This window comes from Ostrea edulis, chromosome 8 (assembly GCF_947568905.1).
Source record: "Ostrea edulis chromosome 8, xbOstEdul1.1, whole genome shotgun sequence".
NCBI lineage: Eukaryota > Metazoa > Mollusca > Bivalvia > Ostreida > Ostreidae > Ostrea > Ostrea edulis.
The window spans coordinates 56525437-56545932 of record NC_079171.1 but is presented as its reverse complement, the minus strand read 5'-3'; the positions used below and the strand labels follow the sequence as shown (position 1 = coordinate 56545932).

General features: G+C 34.7%; 1 protein-coding gene across 1 annotated transcript in view; it reads right to left on the bottom strand.

Annotated features, from left to right (window-relative positions):
• The window catches only part of LOC125663384 (multiple epidermal growth factor-like domains protein 10), a 43106-nt gene extending 25009 nt beyond the window's left edge, over positions 1-18097 (bottom strand). Inside the window, exons 1-7 of the mRNA XM_056146501.1 lie at positions 17904-18097; positions 10862-10944; positions 10413-10655; positions 7723-7974; positions 4844-4978; positions 2040-2171; positions 849-983 (exon numbers count right to left, since the gene is read on the bottom strand). Of these exons, the coding sequence (XP_056002476.1) occupies positions 849-983; positions 2040-2171; positions 4844-4978; positions 7723-7974; positions 10413-10655; positions 10862-10928 (964 nt within the window). The 5' untranslated portion in view covers positions 10929-10944; positions 17904-18097. The remainder of the gene's footprint in view (positions 1-848; positions 984-2039; positions 2172-4843; positions 4979-7722; positions 7975-10412; positions 10656-10861; positions 10945-17903) is intronic.
• Between the last annotated feature and the right edge of the window lie 2399 nt (positions 18098-20496).

Sequence of the window (20496 nt, the reverse complement as noted above, 5' to 3'; positions counted from 1 at the left end):
TTTAGAAACAGAAATAATTGTCGATATGAAAATGTGTAATAAATGTCGATATCAGAATGTGCAATAATTGTTGATATCAGAATGGGTAATAATTGTAGATATCAGAATATGTAATAATTGTAGATATCAGAATATGTAATAATTGTAGATATCAGAATATCGGTTTGAAAATTGCCGGTCGCTGTAAGGTAAGTGTAGATAAACGCAGATTCTACACAAAACACAGTCTTTCAATTTTTATTTTTTGAAAGTGTCATTCATTCACGAATTGCAATGTCAATATACGCAAACATTAATCTTATTTTAGTATATATGCCATTATAGGTTCAAACATAGCATTTGTGGTATCTCTTTGTTATCAACAAACCAAAACTAGCTTCAATTCCTAATTGAATATTTGTCAGGTTAAAGATGGTAGACACAGATTCGAAGTAAGGACACCGATTGCCTGAAAAATTGGACCTAGGTTTAAAAATCACTTTTAAAAAATTACTGATTAATGAGGTGGGGTAGAACTTGTTAGATTTTACTGAGAAGGCCTAAGGGCTTTTAACGGTTTGATACATTGGATTTCGTGACTACTCCTTTATATTTCAGTTATGTACAGTATTTAAAACAGTAATTCAGTTTGTAAATCAAAAGGTAGATTAATACATGTATTAGTATAATTTCTTAACATGGAAAAATGACAAGGTTTGATGATGTTTAATAAATATATACACAGTATATATATATATATATATATATATATATATATATCAAGTCCGTGGTATAAGTGTCACCATTCAGTGGTAAGATAATATACATCTAGCATATAATATAAATTACAACTGCATTTATAACATTACCGTCACATTTGGCTCCTCTCCAGTTATGCTGACACCCACTCAAACACTCTCCAGTTGTCTCGTTGCAATATGTACCTGTTTTACACTGTCCGCAGTGTAGTGTACAGTTTGGTCCGTAAAACGCGCTACTGCAAACTATTCAAATGTATATTTAATGATAGTTCTTTTAAAACCATCAGTTAGTTATGATTTTTAAGTCCTAACTTGGCCTCATATAATGTGTGAAAATGCTCTCTCTCTCTCTCTCTCTCTCTCTCTCTCTCTCTCTCTCTCTCTCGTAAAACATACCTATAACGATGTGCCGGAAGCAAAATTAATTTGTCATATCCAATACGTTCAAAATATGTTTTAAAAGTTCAGGGAATGAAAATCCCTTCGCTGTAAAATTCAATATAAGTGTTTTTACTGTAACCGTGTTTTACTGTGAGCGTAAATCCATTATAAGTGTGTTCGCTGTAACCGTGTTTTACTGTAAGCGTAAATTCATTTTAAGCATGTTCACTGAAACCATATTTTACTGTAAGCATAAATCATTATATGCAAGTTCACTGTTACTGTGTTTTACTGTAAGTGTGAATTCATTATAAGTGTGTTCACTGTAACCGTGTTTTACTGTAAGTGTGAATTCATTATAAGTGTGTTCACTGTAACCGTGTTTTACTGTAAGTGTGAATTCATTAAAAGTGTGTTCACTATAACTGCGTTTTACTGTAAGTGTGAATTCATTATAAGTGTATTCACTATAACTGTATATTACTGTAAGCTTAAATTCATTACATGCATTTTCATTGTAACTGTGTTTTACCGTAAGCGTAAATTCATTATAATCATGTTCAATGTGACCGTGTTTTACTGTAAGCGTAAATTCATTATAAGCATGTTCACTGTAACTGTGTTTTACTGTAAGCGTAAATTCATTATAAGCATGTTTGCTGTAACCATGTTTTACTGTAAGCTTTAATTCAAGATAAGTGTGTTTGCTGTAACCGTATTTTACTGTATAGTAATAGTCTGGTATAGCTCACAGTGAAAAGTATCGTTAGTTCATGATTTTTCTACACACACGCCTTAAAATCATACAGCGGGTTGGAGAAATTATCTATTTAGATAGCTATAAACAAGGTTCATCCTACACACAGGCTATCAGATAAATACAAATAAACAAATGTAGCTGGTAAAAGTAAAACATACCGTCACACAGGGGTCCACCCCAATGATGTTCACATCCTTCAGTACAGACACCTGTCATGCTGCATTTACTTCCATTGAAACAATGACCACACGTCTGTGTACAATCTTCTCCATATAATAGTCCTTTACAAACTTTGAAAAAAAAAAGTTTAATTTTTCAGTCTACAGACATATGAAGAAAAAAAAATCCCACCAAAAATAGACACACACAAGTAAAATCCGAGGCTTCATTCCAAAATGAGAAATTCGTCATGTATGCGTCTTTCTTTCTTAAAACGGACCTATCTCAAAGAAACAATGTCTCTACTAAGATATCCATTGAAAATAATTAAAAATAGGTTTCTTTATCTATTTATTCATATTGCTACAATGCATGTACATCGAAACCCTTTCATCATATGCTAGTCATAAATCACAAACGATGAATGTTGAAAACAAGAATCTCAAGAGCCTACACATTCACCTGTTGTGTCTAGTTCATAATAAGGATAAAGATTCCTCAATTTTGGACAGTACCACTAATAAGCCCTGCAGCTCCTTTTAAGGATACTTTTTGGTCCCAGGATCATGGGTTGACAATAATGAATCAGCCCTAGATGGGGGACCCTTTCATTTAATCAATGGACACGATTTCTGATCGATTAAAACTGACGGATTTTTGTTTCAGAAATAAAGATCTTTTACAAATAAGTAGATTCAAAATATTTTTTACACTGGAAATGCTTTAAATATACATGAACATCAAATTCTACTCGCACAATCGTGTTTGTTAACACGCTTGTCATAGCTAGGAAACCGTGTGCGGACGTGAGATCACCAGGATTTCTCAGATTGTCAAAACGCTCAAGATTTCGACATTTATAAGCAAGAACAAAGAAGAAATAATAGAGATCTATAATGTTTTGTATCATTGCTTTATCACCAGAGCCGTCAGCTAAGACGACACAATGATAGTTGCAAACGTAAACAGGGCTCGTTTCTTGAATTAAAAATGAAACGTTTGTCTATTTTTTTTTCTTGCTATGTTTTACATGAATTGAATACTATAGTATCATTAATTAAATATCTAGATGTTTTTTATTGTACCAAAATCGTGTCAATGCCCCTTTTGTAAGGAAAGGAGGTTAAATAATTTTGAATGAAATATTCATTGTTTTTAATGAAAGATGAAGATAACGAACAGTGATCAATCTCATAACTCATATAAGCAATACAAGTTTGAGAGTTGGGCAAACACGGACCCCTGGACACACCAGAGGTGAAAGTGAAGTAGATCAATTTGATATGACTGGTGAATTATTAGAGCCGACCTTTTTGCACTTGAGAGTGTTTGGAGTTATTTATCCTCACTAAAGATAATAGAATATAATTTTCTAAATTTATGTGCGGTAAATGATTCATTTTATTTGATATTTTCCAGATGAGAAAGTTTACGGAACTTTTTATGAAGAGATTTAATTGAGGATGCAATTTCTTTTGAAAATACTTAAATAAAACAGCTTTCCCCCCATATACTTCAATGTAAACTAGCTAAAATATTGGTGACTTAACCCTGTCTAGTTAATTTTTTGTTACTTTATATTTGTGACTTAACCCTGTCTAGTTAATTTTTTGGTACTTTATATTTCCGACTTAACCCTGTCTAGTTAATTTTTTGTTACTTTATATTTGTGACTTAACCCTGTTTAGTTAATTTTTTGTTACATTATATTTGTGACTTAACCCTGTCTAGTTAATTTTTGTTACATTATTTTGGTGACTTAACCCTGTTTAGTTAATTTTTTGTTACATTATATTGGTTACTTAATCCTGTCTAGTTAATTTTTTGTTACTTTATGTTTGGGAGGGTTGAATTCAATGAGAGGTTGGAAAGGATTTGCGCTCGTTATTTATATATCCCAATACCAATAGCCTGTATCATCAGCCTTGTTATGAAAAAATATACACTAGTACATGTAATAAACACTTTACCTCCGTATTAATGTACAGGTAGAAATACTTATTTCCAGAAATTCTTAACCCGCTTGAATTCAGATAATAGAGGTTTAGCAAATCAACGTGCGCCTACTTGTACGTGTATCAGGGGATTCCCCCAGAAATATGTGTATTACGTCATAAGTTTTCCTGATGACGTATTTTTACAATCATCCGCATTACGTTTAAAGCGCAGAGTACACGCAAGTACTCGTAAGGACTTGTAGATTATATTTTCGGTCTATTTCAATGGCAATGTGTTTTTCTGAAAGCTGAAGATTGATGAAAAGAAATAAAAAAAAATTTTCATTGAAAATAAAATCTATAGAGTTTTAAAACGACTAATCTTTATTTTCAAAACACGCCCGACGAATAATAAATATATATAAGAGCTCTTTTACGAAGCGAACGCGAGAAAAGTGAGGGGGAATTATCAAATTGCCATATAGATAAATGCTGCTGCATATTTTTCGGTTGTTGAAAACATCAGAGCTTCCAAAAAAACAAAAAACAAAAAAAAAAAAAAAATGAAAAAAAAAGAAGCAGATTTTCTGACAGAAGCTTTTATACATGAAAATTTACAAGTACAGGTACATGTAATACGTGGTATACAAGAAATGTAATGCACACGTGTACGTGTAATATTAATCTGTAATTTACACGTACAAGTAGACGTCCAAGTTGGTTTGCTAAACCTCTCTATTGTATTTTTATTTACGAGGATAGAAATGACGAGTGTAGCAATAGATAACCTTGTGATATTTTACACCGGAAGTCGCAGTGAAAATATCATTTTATGGATTTCATTATATAAAAACTAAAATTCTTACTAGAGCAGTCGGGGGCCTCCATCAAAATGTTTGTGCATCCATAGATACATGACCCAGTGAAAGCATCACACTGGCTGTTAAGGCATTTTGATTCGCAAGATGTACAATTTTCTCCATAATGATGATCTTGACAGCCTTGAAAAGATTAGAAAATTATATAAATCATCAATTTATGTAAATCTCTCTCTCTCTCTCTCTCTCTCTCTCTCTCTCTCTCTCTCTCTCTCTCAATATTCTACTTGATCAAAGAAGTGTATTCCACTAGACAGAATCAATGAAATTAATGAAACATCCAATAAAATATCTAATGAGATACCAAACAAAATATCTGATGAGATATCGAATAAAATATCTAATGAGATATCCATATATATATATATATATTATTATATATATATATATATATATTATTATTATTATTATTACAGTAACTTGATCCGAATTCGGATCACTTCGAGTTGACAGGAGCGGATCATCAGATCATACGAGACGCGGAGTTTTGATTACAACACTTTGAGCACTCGTTCAAGTCTTATAACGTCGGTTATAAATTGATATGAAGTTTAAACAAAGAAAAAATCGAGTCTGTTAAAAATTTATTGCTACAAAATCTCGTGCTTTACTGAAATCAACATCATTTCCCCGAAAATATTCAGTAAAGATTATCGTTATGTAGAATGTATAAGGACAAGATTACCTTTTTCTTTTGAAAAAAATGCAACACTGTTTGTATAAAAAATGTTGTGCATGCTTTATTGAAAACATGCATTATTTCCACATAGATTTCTTGTGAAGTTAAGGCGAGAGAAATTTAATCTTAGTTTTACGGGTTTTTAAAAAAAAAAAAAAAAATGGGTAGGAGGAGGGAAAAAGCAGAAGAAGAAAAAAGAGACAGATAATTTTCATTATTCAGTTAATATTTGATCGCACATTCATTTCTTGCTCTTTATTACAATCCATGTCGCTGGTTGACACAGAAAACTCGTCACAAAATATCATACACCAGTGTCAATTCTTGGACATGCCAATCAACAAAAGGATGAGGTTTTTAGATACTCAAAGATTACTGGTCACATAATCAAACCTCTGCTAATACTTTCCAGCACCCGCACATTCTTCATAGCGCATTAGTTTTAAGGGCCTTACCATCATCTAAGTAATACTAGCAATCAAGCCCTACCACAAATTACCCTGGTATTAATATAAAGATCACAAAAAATAGGATATGAACAGAAATAAATCAGAAATTGAACATGTGTATGCCGAAAACTAGCAATTTTGCAAACACAGAAAATAATCTAAAACAATGATTTTAAAAAACCCCAGTACCCATCTTATGATCACAAAATTGCATTCATGAATAAGGAGTAGAATAAACAATTTGTATCACTTTAACTAAATACAGCAGGCTGAATCATGTGCATACTTGAATTCACTATGCTGCATATGCAGTTAACATAAAAACTTAGATAATATAATCTTAACATAAAAATATACATAAAACTAAATGCACCGAGATTAATTGATAGGCCTCATGTGAATAAGATGGACCCCTTGTGAGAGAAGCCTGACTACATTATCTTACTAAAATTTTCTTTGATGAGGCCTAGTTGAAAATTGCAATGCAAGTAACTGACCAAATGCTATATTAAAAGTGTAGGGCTTAAATGAATCAGAATATTTCTGAGTGCTAGGATGCTGTCGATTTACAAATATCTTCAAAATAATCTTGACGACCAAACCAAGCATGACTTGTCTTGTGTCTCCATTTTTGTTTGTATTCCGTGTGATACAGGCGCATGTAATTCCATGAGAAGGCTTAGCAGTATCAAACGTTCTGCTGATTTTAAATTGATGAAGATAATTTTAAAACCAGACATGGGTGGATATGAAAATTCCAGACTTTTCTGACTTTTGGGAGAGGGGGGGGGGGTCGAAAAAAATTAGTCGGCGGATCCTCAAATCGAAAAATTTAATTTCTCTAGCCTAAATGCGATTGTACACACGAACTGTGAAATTCAATGGCATGTGCAACGAAACATTCTATAATATATATCCAATGGAATATTCAATGAGATATCCAATGGAACATTCAATGAGACATCCAATGAAATATTCAATGAGGCATCCAATGAAATATTCACGGACATATCCAATGGTATTCTCTCACCAGAGGGCTCGTTACTCAAGCTTCACTTATACCTGTCTACGCTTGGAATTACGTAACAATACAATCACATGATATGTAAACAATCATTTTCGTTTCCTTTCCCTTTAAAAGTTATGTCAACAGGTGATACATCAGGCTCTTTTCATAGCCACTGGCACTTTGGTAAGTACATATTTACCATTTAGCTGATTGTCTCTTATTCTACAAGTTTTATCGTATTTTTACAGCCTTTCTTACTGCTGATTCCATGTTTACATTTAAATCTCCACCAAGTGAATGTCCTACATTCAAACGTATATTACGAAGTAGTTCCAAATTTAGGATCAGAAAACAGCGATTTTAAACATTTTACAGTAAGCATCACTTTAATTGCACCAAAAGCATTTCATAATATGACTAAATATTTAGTCCAAAACATGAATGTTGCATATTAGAAACTTTTACAAGATTTCTGTAAAAAGCCGTTGACAGAGGTGTAGTGTAAGTAGCGCACGGAACTCTGGGTAGAGAATGATCCAATGGAATATTCAACAGGACGTCCAATGAAATATCCAATGGAATATTCAATGAGACACCCAATAAAATATTTAAAGACATATTCAATGAAATACTCTATGGCATGTCCAACGAAATATTCAATAACATATCCAATGAAATATTCAATGATACAGCCAATGAAATATTCAATTAAAGTGCAGTGACTACATACCCATAACTAGAATTTCACACATCTCGATGGTGACAAAGTTTGGTTCGAACCCATTACAAGAACTCTGCAGTGTGGGCATTTTCTCTCTATATATAGATATCCCTTGTGTCACGTGATTTATTGTAATATTCATCACACTGTCAATACAAGTGGAGGTGTTGTGTTGAAACACTCTGTATCCTGCTGCGCCCGGGGGTTCGTAAGTGGACTCATTGAAAGCGTATACTTCAAATCCCACGTGCCTATTGATAGCTAAAATGGCAAAAAATATCTTGATTTACAATTCTAAAGAGGAATATCACACATCATAGAAATATAATATGGGGGATATATATGTATATGTATAATGATATTTTAGAATTGAAAACTTTCAAATTTACTCTGTTTAATTCATAAATGCATATTTTAGTAGAAAGTGAACTTTTGAAAAAATAAGAATTACAGTGTAAACCCCTACTAGAATCCGAGAATCGAAACCATGACTCACAGATCAGTAATTACAGTGTAAACCCCTACTAGAATCCGAGAATCGAAACCATGACTCACAGATCAGTAATTACAGTGTAAACCCCTACTAGAATCCGAGAATCGAAACCATGACTCACAGATCAGTAATTACAGTGTAAACCCCTACTAGAATCCGAGAATCAAACCATGATTCACAGATCAGTAATTACAGTGTAAACCCCTACTAGAACCCGAGAATCGAAACCATGATTCACAGATCAGTAATTACAGTGTAAACCCCTACTAGAATCCGAGAATCAAACCATGACTCACAGATCAGTAATTACAGTGTAAACCCCTACTAGAATCCGAGAATCAAACCATGATTCACAGATCAGTAATTACAGTGTAAACCCCTACTAGAATCCGAGAATCGAAACCATGACTCACAGATCAGTAATTGACATGTTAATATACACAGCTAGGATCTACAGATCAGCGATTGTACTCTCGTGGTAATTTTACCGCGAGTGACTCTCGTGGTAATTTTACCGCGAGTGAGTCTCCATACTTTTTAAAGTCGTAAATATGAGGATGCGTGTGTTTTATTTCGTATGCACAAAGTAGAACATTAATATGTGTTTTTGTTTGTAAGTAATGTTAATAAACTAACAAAATTAATTAAAACATGACACATTTTTACTTTTTCTCATTTTACGACAATCATGATGACGTTACGATTGTAAACAAATTCGAGCTCGAAGACGCACACTGTACGATGTCGCATTTAGTCTATTCTAAAGCAGTCCAGAAACATACATGGACTATTCGTTAGAAGTAAAACGGCAGTTATAGATCAGGCTGCATCCAATATTCTCACAAGTGAGTGGCAGACAAAGAAAATTACAGACAAAGAAAATTACAGACAAGCAGGCACAAACACACACATGGGGACACAGTACAGTACTGTACATAGTGTCAGACGAGAGGGGGAAATGGAAGAATGTTAGCGATGTAGTACCCGAACCAGAGTTGCTGATATAGTGTTGAATGAATTTGTAAGTTTTTAAATATTCAAGACAGTTTTTTATGAAAATAAAATCTACAAACAAATAGATACTAATAGCTTGGACCTAAATTGATCTGCGATCTTCCCGATCCCGCCTAGTCGGTAATGAGCGAATCTCGCTCCTAACGTTCAATGTATCATTATTGAAGCATCATTTTGAATAAAAAGTGTAATCTATATCATTGTTTTAAAAAACCGCCAACGTATAGAGCGAATGTAATTCATTAAAAAGAATTTAAAGGGAAAAGGGGGTTTCTCCCATCTACGTACCATTTACAGTCTATGCGAAAGACATCGGACCGTCGGACCTGACCGATGTGCAGTGCCTCAGGTCCGACGCATCATTTTTTACATCGGACCGGAATGTCCGATGTCTCAGTGTCCAGTTTTGAGCTTTACTATTTTGATGCGGAGTCATTTAAATGTTTGTTATAAGTAAAAAATAGCACACAAATCCAAATACGTAAATGAATGTGATTAAAACCGCATGGACTGTCTAAAGTATTATACGGGAGGGATCCCTGGTATAGTATTACTAGTATAATAAATAAGATTCCCTTGGTTTTGCATTTTCACATGTTTCACTTTTTTACATTAGGTTTTTCGGTCTGACAAAATTTGGTTCGGTCCGGTGTGTTCATTGATTACACAGGACCGAATGTCCTGTGTGGTCCAAAAAACTTTCGCATAGACTGCATTTATTCATATATTGAGATCCAAGCAACATTTCCCCCTTGTGTCTTTCGTATCATTCGTGTGCTTGTTCAAAAAGTACACATTTGTTCAGTATTGCACATACATTATATTTTACTGCTTGAGAGGTTGGTAAGTTTGAACGAATGATCGGCATCTATATTGGATGACAGTTATAATTTTGCCTTCAAATAGTTTACAAGTAGAACATATGAGGTTTACAATCTCATTCAATGGGAAGTGCAACATATTTGTAAATTTTTGTCGAAATGATTAATGTACTTTTTTTCACCCCCCCCCCTTAAAATTTCTGGATACGATCCTGTCGATACATAGAGCTCTATTTCTTACTTTCTGTTTCAGTAATTCTGCATTTGTTTTTGCAGACGTAAACTAAATTAAATACAAAATTTAAGATTTAAAAACGAAGAAACGCACCCTTTTACACCGCAAGTTAACCCCGTTTAATAGGTTTTCTTACTTCCTTTTCGGAAATGAATTTGCACATACGCCACATTGGCCATAAGCTTCAGTGGTAACTTCCACCACGCCGACGGTATCCATGTTTGGTAAAGCGTAAAACTACAATCGTCAAAACCACTCTGAACCGAAGCTTGTATCTCATAATCCCCGTCCACGGCGTTGTCTGCTTGGGCCATTGGGTAATCGTATGATGTACTCTGTCTCGGTGTACCCTGGAACTCCGGTTTCCGTGCAAGGTTTTCTAGAATTTGTAAATGTAGCAAATACTAGTTCTTTGAAATTAAAGAAATTCATTATAACAATGTCGATATTGGATATGGGGGAAATTTATTAAACTCTATAGAGTTTTAAATATTTTAACAATGGAGTATGGGTAAAGAAAATGATGAATTAAATTTAATTATTGTGATGCTATTAATCAAAAGATGAATATATTTTAGGTTTTACCAAAGCATTGTGCCGGAACAAGGAAGAGAACGCCGATCCCGACTGTGAGTAACACCTGTAGCTCCATCCGTGATTTAACCTATCTTTGGGAACAAGAAAATCATTAATGGCGAACGATTAAATTAAATTGGTCACCTAGATATTGTCCGAGCGTCACACAGTATCTCAGTCTCAACACTTAACTAAATGCTTTTACAATATAGTAAAATTCTACAATTTTAGCTTTAAAAATTTAAGAAAGACACAAATCGTTGGTTAAAAGTTCAGTTAGAGCTTTTAATTAGAACTACTTAATCACTGGACTCTCTAATGAAGTATTGATGAAAACCTTTCATGTTGGAATTCATACAAATATCGTCATTTAAGAATTCCTGTTTATCTCACATCGCATACCTGCTGTTAATTTCAGTACTTAAATGTACGATAACTACATGTTCAACATAGGGTTCTTTAATATTTTAGATCTATCAAGGTCAAATCATGAGTGGTCGAGGATTTGTACTTCTCACATTATCACCAGTGTGAGATTGACTTTACCTATGAGAGACAGCCATGTGAGATTTTCCTGTATTTTGCATTGTTATCTTTAAATTCTAATGTAGTATAGCTTTCTGGTGGACAGCCTTTATAGTTTATAGGTTTTATAGTTTACAGTGTAAACCATTTTTGGGTATGCTCGTTCTGCCTATCTAATTAGTTGTTGCATCGAAGTTCAAATGAGAATTTTGATAATTTAGAATTTTCTCAAAGCTCCTAAGTTTATGCACTAAACTGTAAGTAAGATGTGAGAAAAATAATCCTTCATTATTTACTCGTGTGGGATAGGGAAATTCCACCTCTGGAACAAGATTCGCTGTCTAGGAGGACTCGGAAAAATCTCGTCCTAGACTTCGAATCTTGTCCCCTCGGTGGAATTTCCCTATCCCACACTTGTACTAATGAAGGATTCTATTAATCCCATACAGCTGAGATACAGCGCAGAGAAAACCCCGTATATCGGACATAGTCATAACGAATTTATTTCCTATAACTAAACAAACTCGCCATCCACCTCTAATCAGGTGTGGTTAACCATTGTTATGCTTATCAATGTCATTGAAATGGTGATAAGATTACTTATCACGCCTCAGACAAAATTGTTGAAATCTGATTGGTCAGATCTTGGTCACATGACGCCGTGAAAAAAAAACCGTATCATGCGAGTAAAATCCGTATTGGGCGAGTAATTTTATTTATCGTCGGGTTCGACTTGCAGCCGTTTCAAAAGGAAAGACATTTGACTAAGTTGTATGATATAGACCCCCACATATACAGTTAGAGGTCTTCGACGTGATAAATTCGTTACACAGTCAGTTAGTGACCTGATACGGAAAAATACATGGTGTGAAAAGAAAACCCGTATCGGGCTCGGCTTCGCCTCGCCCGATACGGGTTTTCTTTTCACACCATTCGCCTCGCCCGATACGGGTTTTCTTTTCACACCATGTATTTTTCCGTATCAGGTCACTAACTAACTGTGTAACTAATATTACAAGTTTGGAATCGTGATTAGTTTTTCATATAAATATATATATATATATTTACTTTTTCTAATTATTATGCCTCCGTATCGAAGATTGGGGAGGCAAAATATTGTTTTTGTCCTGTCTGTCTGTTCGAAACTTTAACTTTGCTCATAACTTTTTGACTGGTGAATGATATAGGGTTCCTATATTACATATGTGCATTCCTTGTGGCAAGACCTTTCTGTTGGTGCGAAAGATCTTGACCTTGGTCTCGGAGTTTTACCTACTTTTAAGAAAAGTTAACCAAGACAAGGTACATGTAGGGTTTTCTCCTGTTTTATATTGTATATAAAGATTCATCACGATAAGATATTTTATTTGATATGGCATTTGACCTTGGATTTTAAATCAAATTTAGAAAAGCACTGGTAGTCTAATGGCTGAGTCTCAAGAATGAGGTGCACTAGCATGCGAGCTTGTTATCAACGGCAACAATTTATAAGCAAACCATAAGCATTCGTTGAGCACTATGTTTGAATGGGTTTCAATAGTACTTATAATATATATACACGTGCATATATACTTGTGAGGTTGCATGTACAGATACGGTCACAAAAGAGAGGTTTAGCAAACCAAAGTGCCATTGTAATGCAACAGCAATACAATACTCCCCCCCCCCCCCCCCCCAACAGGTCATCTGCTTTTATATATGATATAGTTTATTCAACAATCAAGGGCCCTCGGGGGGGGGGGGGGGGGTGTACATGTTAACAGGCAATTAATTGTAACAATGAAAATAAATAACAATCATTTAGAAGTACTACCGGTAATACTGACAGAGTTCACACTTCTGCACTGCATATATCTATATAATTATATATGAAATACTGATTACAGACAAGATTTAAATTAACAACATGATAAATAAAATAACCCAACTGCCTCACATAACAGTTTCTGGGATAGCAGATAATGATAGTGTCGTGTGAATACTTATATAAAAGAGAATAATAGCATTATATGAAAGAATAAAAAAAAAAGAAAAAAACAAAAAAACCACAATATGTTGACCTGAATACAGGGAGCACCAAGGGACAGTGCCTGTTAACAGTCTGGTAATAAATTTATTGTACCAGACCGTTGATCTTGTACCAGTAACCAAGACAGCTTACAATTGTAAAGTAAAGGAAATATGTAGAATGCAAAGACATTTTGTGTGATTATATAATTATTTAAAACAATGATATTATAACATGCCGACAGATATTGAATAGCACTTTAATAATTTGATTTGATTTTCTGGTGTTATCGATACTGCCCTTTGTTTGCGAGGACTGGCATGACGTTATATCTTTCACCAGGACATTTGACAATAATTCATACTGATACACAACCGGTTTTGAACTACTTTGATTTAAATAAAAAGTATCCCTTAATATCTATAAATAAGGCATTGTTTTATTGTGAATTGATTTTTTTTTTATTAACTGTTTTTTACCACGTTAATCTTTCAGGCAATATCTGTTGTCATATTGGAGTTGGATTTTGTAAAGTTACGATTTACAATTTTAATGACAAGAAAAAAAAGCTTTATAAATTGTTGTCATTAATATTTGTGTTAGAAAATCTATAAAAGCTGCAGGAATTGTTATGCAATTTTCAATGACAGAATATTCAAGAATTAAATTTCATGTTTGCAAGCACTTCATAAAAAGTTTGTTGGTATGAAGTGTTGCAGTGCATACCCTCATGTATTTTCAAAACTGAAATTTATTTATTATAATCTTGATTCTACTTTCATTTTTGTCGGAATCCATAGCCGTTAGATTACAATACTTATCTCTACTTTCATTTTGTCGGAATCCATAGCCGTTAGACTTACAATATTTATCTTTACTTTCATACGTGCATTACTTACAACTGCAACGGATTCATGAAGAAATAGCTATGTAAAAAAAAATATCAAAGCCAGAAACACTGGAAATGTAAATATTACATGTAGGTGTGCTCAGGAAAATACATTAGTTTTCAATAAGGGGCGAAATTAAAAGTTCAATGTCTGACAAAAAACCAATTTCACAGTCTACACCAGGACCCCCCCCCCCCCCCCCCCCCCCCCCCCCCCCCCCCCCCCCCAACACACCCCTTTAAAACTAAACATGATGAATGTTGAATGTTGCAACTAATCGCTTAAAAAGTAAAAACATACGAGTATAAATAACACTCTGTATACTTGTTCTACTTGGTATTCACAATTGAAAATGCACATCAAACTATTAAATGTTCATTAAAATGTAATATTATTCTGTGGTTTCAACAGTCGCTTGTCTGTTTTCTTTTTCCACTAAATTGTAATCAATGTCGGACGCTGGAAACTTATAGGAGATTTTATCCCCCCCCCCCCCTCCCCCTAATTATTTGAATTTAGACCTTTTGACCTCGCCCCTAATAATATTGATACTGAAGTTTTTTCTCCACAATCTTCAGTGTGACACCGACATTATCCATGTGAGATAGCCATGTACATGTATGATGTGAAATAGCCATGATGTGAGATATATATAGCCATGTACATGTATGATGTGAGATAGCCATGATGTGAGATATATATAGCCATGTACATGTATGATGTGAGATAGCCATGTACATGATGTGAGATAGCCATGTACATGATGTGAGATAGCCATGTACATGTATGATGCGAGATAGCCATACACATGTATGATGTGAGATAGCCATGTACATATATGATGTGAGATAGCCATACACATGTATGATGTGAGATAGCCATGCACATGTATGATGTGAGATAGCCATGTACATGTATGATGTGAGATAGCTATGTACATGTATGATGTGAGATAGCCATGTACATGTATGATGTGAGATAGCCATGTACATGTATGATGTGAGATAGCTATGTACATGTATGATGTGAGATAGCCATGTACATGTATGATGTGAGATAGCCATGTACATGTATGATGTGAGATAGCCATGTACATGTATGATGTGAGATAGCCATACACATGTATGATGTGAGATAGCCATGTGTTAATCTCGGTTGAGATTCGGCTCGGTTGAATATTTTGACTGACGCCTTCACCGAATCTCGGAGCAGTCTTTCATAATTTATGTCTGGAAATTTACTTTCAGATTCGGCCACTTCTAGCAATATTAAAAACTAACTCTCTATCACTATTAATGCTGTATTACTTACCATTTAGGTATAAAAATCCCCAAATGAAAACAGGCACTACATTTTCCGTTCAAATGAACATTTCCATGGCACGATATTTTATCTCCTGGAAATGAAGAGTTCCTACAGTTCCTATAGTCTACTTTATCTAGTTACCGATACATCGTATCTTTACATACCTACTTGCATTTCGCCAATTCAAAAAACAAACTATAGGAACTCTTAAATTTTGGGAGATAAAATATTGTGCCATAGAAGTCTTCATTTGAACGGAAAAATTAGTGATGGTTTATTTTAAGGAATTTACTGTACATATATTTAGACGGTAAGTAATACAGCATTAATAGTGATAGAAAGTTAGTTTTACAGTCAAATCACTTAATTGAAGCGAACAGCTGTGTCAACTAAGTGCACATAAATTGCTAGAACTGACTGAAGCTGAAAGTAAATTTCCAGACATGAATTATGAAAGACTGCTCCGAGATTCGGTGAAGGCGTCAGTCAAAATATTCAGCCAAGCCGAGATTAAGCAATGCACATGTATGATGTGAAATAGCCATGCACATGTATGATGTGAGATAGCCATGTACATGATGGGGGGGGGGTTCATTATTTGCTCGTGTGAGATATGGAAATCCCAGCTATTGACAAGATTCACTGTCTTTTGGGAACTCTGCAAATCCTCGTCCTTTATTACAAATCTTGTCCCCTCGGTGGAATTTTTAAAACAGTACTAATGAAGGATTTTATTCAGATATCTACAAAAAGGTATCTTGGAAGTTATGTTTATCCATTGTATATAATGTAAACTATGCGCACTTGTAACTGTGACGTTGTTGAGGTAAATAAATGACGTAATCATTTTTACTGACCCATTTACAAAATGACAAGTAAACCACGCTGTATATTCCATACTTATGCAATAAAGATAAAACCTCTAAAATCTGGGGTTTTGTTTTCAAATTACATGTAGAGTTTGCCAGAGTCTATCAGGGATGGATTAAAAGATACCACAAAGGCACTTCAATATCATATTTTATTATATACTTTCAATTTCATCTCTTCTTTTTTCTTTAAAAGTTTGCGGGCAAATATCACACGATATATGCCCGGAAACATTCCGGCCCGCAAACATTACGTCACAATCAAATTTCTACGCCATTAATTTTCAAATTTTTCGTGTTTTTCATCTTTTACTCAGTTAAACTGATAAAGTTATTGTTAAAAATAAAATTATTGTTAGTTTCTAAATGAAATTGAAAGTATATAATAAAAAGGTTATAGACTTTGTATGGGAAATATGACGACCTCGTTTTTTGTCGCGGACGGACCTCGCAAGCTCGGTCCGTCGACGCGCCAAAAAACTCGGTCGTCATATTTTCCCATACAAAGTCTATAACCTATAATTATTATATAGCTAATATATAGTCTAATATAAAATCTGCGTAAAATCTAGAGAATGTTAGCGTTCAATTAGTCAGGTTCCCGAGACCCCTCTGCATTTATTATAATATTATTTATTATTTATTATTTCCTATAATAAATGCAGAGGGGTCTCGGGAACCTGACTAGCGTTCAATATCCTGAGAATTTATTGAACGCTAACTTTGCATTGCGTAAATTGTATGCGACCGAAACATTCCGAGTATGAGCGTTCAATATTGACGTTACCGTAACGACGCAAACAAGCCAAAATGGCAGACGACGGTCCTCCGAATCTGACAGAGCCGGTGTTTGATATTTACTTAAGCAAAATGTTTTACTGTACATAAATTATGATGTCCCCATTAACAAAATCAGTTTGCTTCATGCATTAATGACGGGTTAAATATTGAACAGTTAAGAAATGCATGCTGTTATTGCACACTGCCAATATTGATGAATTCTCGTCTATTTTGGAGTAGTTTGAGTGAAAAGGGATATAATTTAACAACTAAATACTTTAGCTATATAATAAAAGGGTTATTGAACTTATATAGGTGAATATTGGCACTCGTTGGCTGTCAAAATGCACTCGCAAGCTCGTGCATTTTCACAGCCAACTCGTGCCAATATTCACCTATATAAGTTCAATAACCCTTTAATACCTTACATTGATCCCAATATTACGTTTAAACGTTTATTACATTTGCACGTATATTCCAGTTGAGCCACTGGGTTTTGGCTGTATATTTTAGATTTTCTTTAAAAATGATTACCATTTATATTTCAAAATAGTACAAAATGTAAGGCATATACATAATTTGCGAAAACTAGACTATATTACAAATGAAAAACGTCAGATAACGTCATATTTCAACCATATTACATACATGTATATGAAGAAGAAAAAACTCACTAGTGCAACTTTCTTTTCTAAATTGAATCAGCCCAAAATCAGTCGCGTGGCACTCTACCAAACTATCGCACAGCACTAGTGATCGGCCCCAAATCGACCCTGTTGCACACAAGTTGTTGGTACTCAAATATTGTAGGCTGGTTGTAATCTGATAGGTTTTCTACTCGATCGTGATTGGAAGACTATGTACCCTATTTAACCTTTTAGAAAAGAAACCATGTAGTGTACAATATTTTCTAGGATAACAGAGTGAAATTATTTAGTTACTTTCATAATCTAATAAGATACACAACTTATCTACTTACAAGTCTTTCGAGGCAAAAGATTCGCAGTTTGTTTTCTTTTTACGTAAGCCACCGCTTTGCTTTCGTCATCAACCGTTCACGTTGGAGCGTCTTTGTTGTTGCGCAGTTTAATTATGACGTCACAATAGAATGTCGTAATTCCTTGAGACAATCGTAACTCCTCGGCTATTTTCGTAACTGCAAATGAATGGCTTTGATACTGGAGCAGTAGTTTCGAACCCACAACTTATATATATGTCTACAGCTTTTAAGGACCGGTCAATATTTATTGGGGGGGGGGGGGGGGGGGGGGGTGCATTCCATATTACCGTTTTTAAAAAAACCCATGCCCTATCTTCTAAGAATACAAAAAATGTTGCTGTGTATGTCCTATCTAATAAAAAATAAATATATAACTTTGTAATTCTGTGTTTCTTTGAACCAAACACAAACTCATTAAAACAGTTTGAATTCCACTGTGAGGGTCATGTCTATCTATGATTTTTAACTTGTTCAGGCTTAGATTGCAAGCTATGAGCCTTTTGGAGATCAGTGTAGATATTACACTGCTTTGTACCATTGGAGCTAGTGAGAACTTGATACTATAATAATTCATGGTAAATATATCTGAAGATTCACATTTGAATGGTAAATTTAACTCGTACAGTTCTCTTATACTACAAATATTAAACAAAAAAGTTATAACCGAAACTTCCTAGTCAATGTTCAAAATTTGAAACTGGATACGTAAAAGTACGATCTTTCCTTAAAAGTCTCTCTATTGTTATATTAACTGAGGGATTCAAGTTCCTGAGAAACTTTAGTTTACTTTGTCATGTTTGTTCGGTAATTTGTTTAGAATGAAGTTATATGTAAATCTCATTATTTTCATCTTCTTTTTTTTTTCTTTTCTTTTTGTTAAATTGTTGTTTAAAGTGCTACATTTTAAATATTTTTTAATCAGTGTTGTACCGAATTGTTGTCTCATGTACTTACAAGAACTTTATTCTCTATGAAAAATGAAGATAACGAACAGTGATCAATCTCATAACTCCTATAAGCAATACAAAATAGAGAGTTAAGCAAACACGGACCCTTGGATATACCAGAGGTGGGATCAGGTACCTAGGAGGAGTAAGCATTGCCTTTAGACCGATCACAGTGATACCCGCAGTAAGCCGTATATCTCTTGATCAGGTAAACGGAGTTATCCGTAGTCAAAATTAGTGTGCCAAGAACGGTCTAACGATCGGTATGAAACACGTCAGACAGCATTTGACCCGATCATAGGTTGTATGTGGCAAACTATCAAAATATTAAAGAATAAAGAATAGATGTGTTAGAGTGAGAAAGTATAGGCTCTAGATGTTAGGCACACTCCGTGCCGCCGAAATTAATTATCCGATTACATGTGTGTCAAATGACACAGGGGAAAACACGTAATCATGAACGCAATCTAAATAATTGACAAATGAAAATATATTGCTTTCTTATAAGATTTTTTGGTTTTGATTTTCCCCTTATATTTTGACAGAAATTGTAACATAACGGATACAGAGAACCAAACCTTCGCAGATTTTTTTTTGATGGAAAGTTCCTTTCTCGAATTTCTCCGTCGGAGAAACTATTTCATTTGCACTTAGTTGCTTTTCATATCCATGTTATGATTGATTGATTTTATATTGTTTAGCGTCCCACTCAACAATTTTTCACTCATAAGGAGACGTCACTATGGCCGGTGAAGGGCTGCAAAATTTAGGCCTATGCTCGGCGCTTACGGCCTTTGAGCAGGGAGGGATCTTTATCGTGCCACACCTGATGTGACACGGGACCTCGGTTTTTGCGGTCTCATCCGAAGGACCACCCCATTTAGTCGCCTCTTACGACAAGCAAGGGGTACTGGGGACCTATTCTAACCCAGATCCCCAACGGGATTCCATGTTATGAAGATCCCACGCGACTAAGTGGGGCGGTCCTTCGGATGAGACCGCATAGAACCCCGTGTCACAGCAGGTGTGGCACGATAAAGATTCCTCCCTGCTCAACGGTCGTAAGCGCCAAGCAGCCCTTTACCAGCAGTGGTGACGTCTACATGAGCGAAAAGTTCTCGATAGGGATGTTAACTAATCTACACTCTGCGTAAGAGTGTACGGCGCGGATCTAAGAAATCTGATTTTAACTAGATCGATCCCACTTCATAATAAAACAATCATTTACAGTGTAATTGAAAATTCTGAATCGTGCAAAAATGTCAACTTTCGGAGATGCCCCTTTACCGACTACTGAATCCATTGCAGTGTCATGTGTGT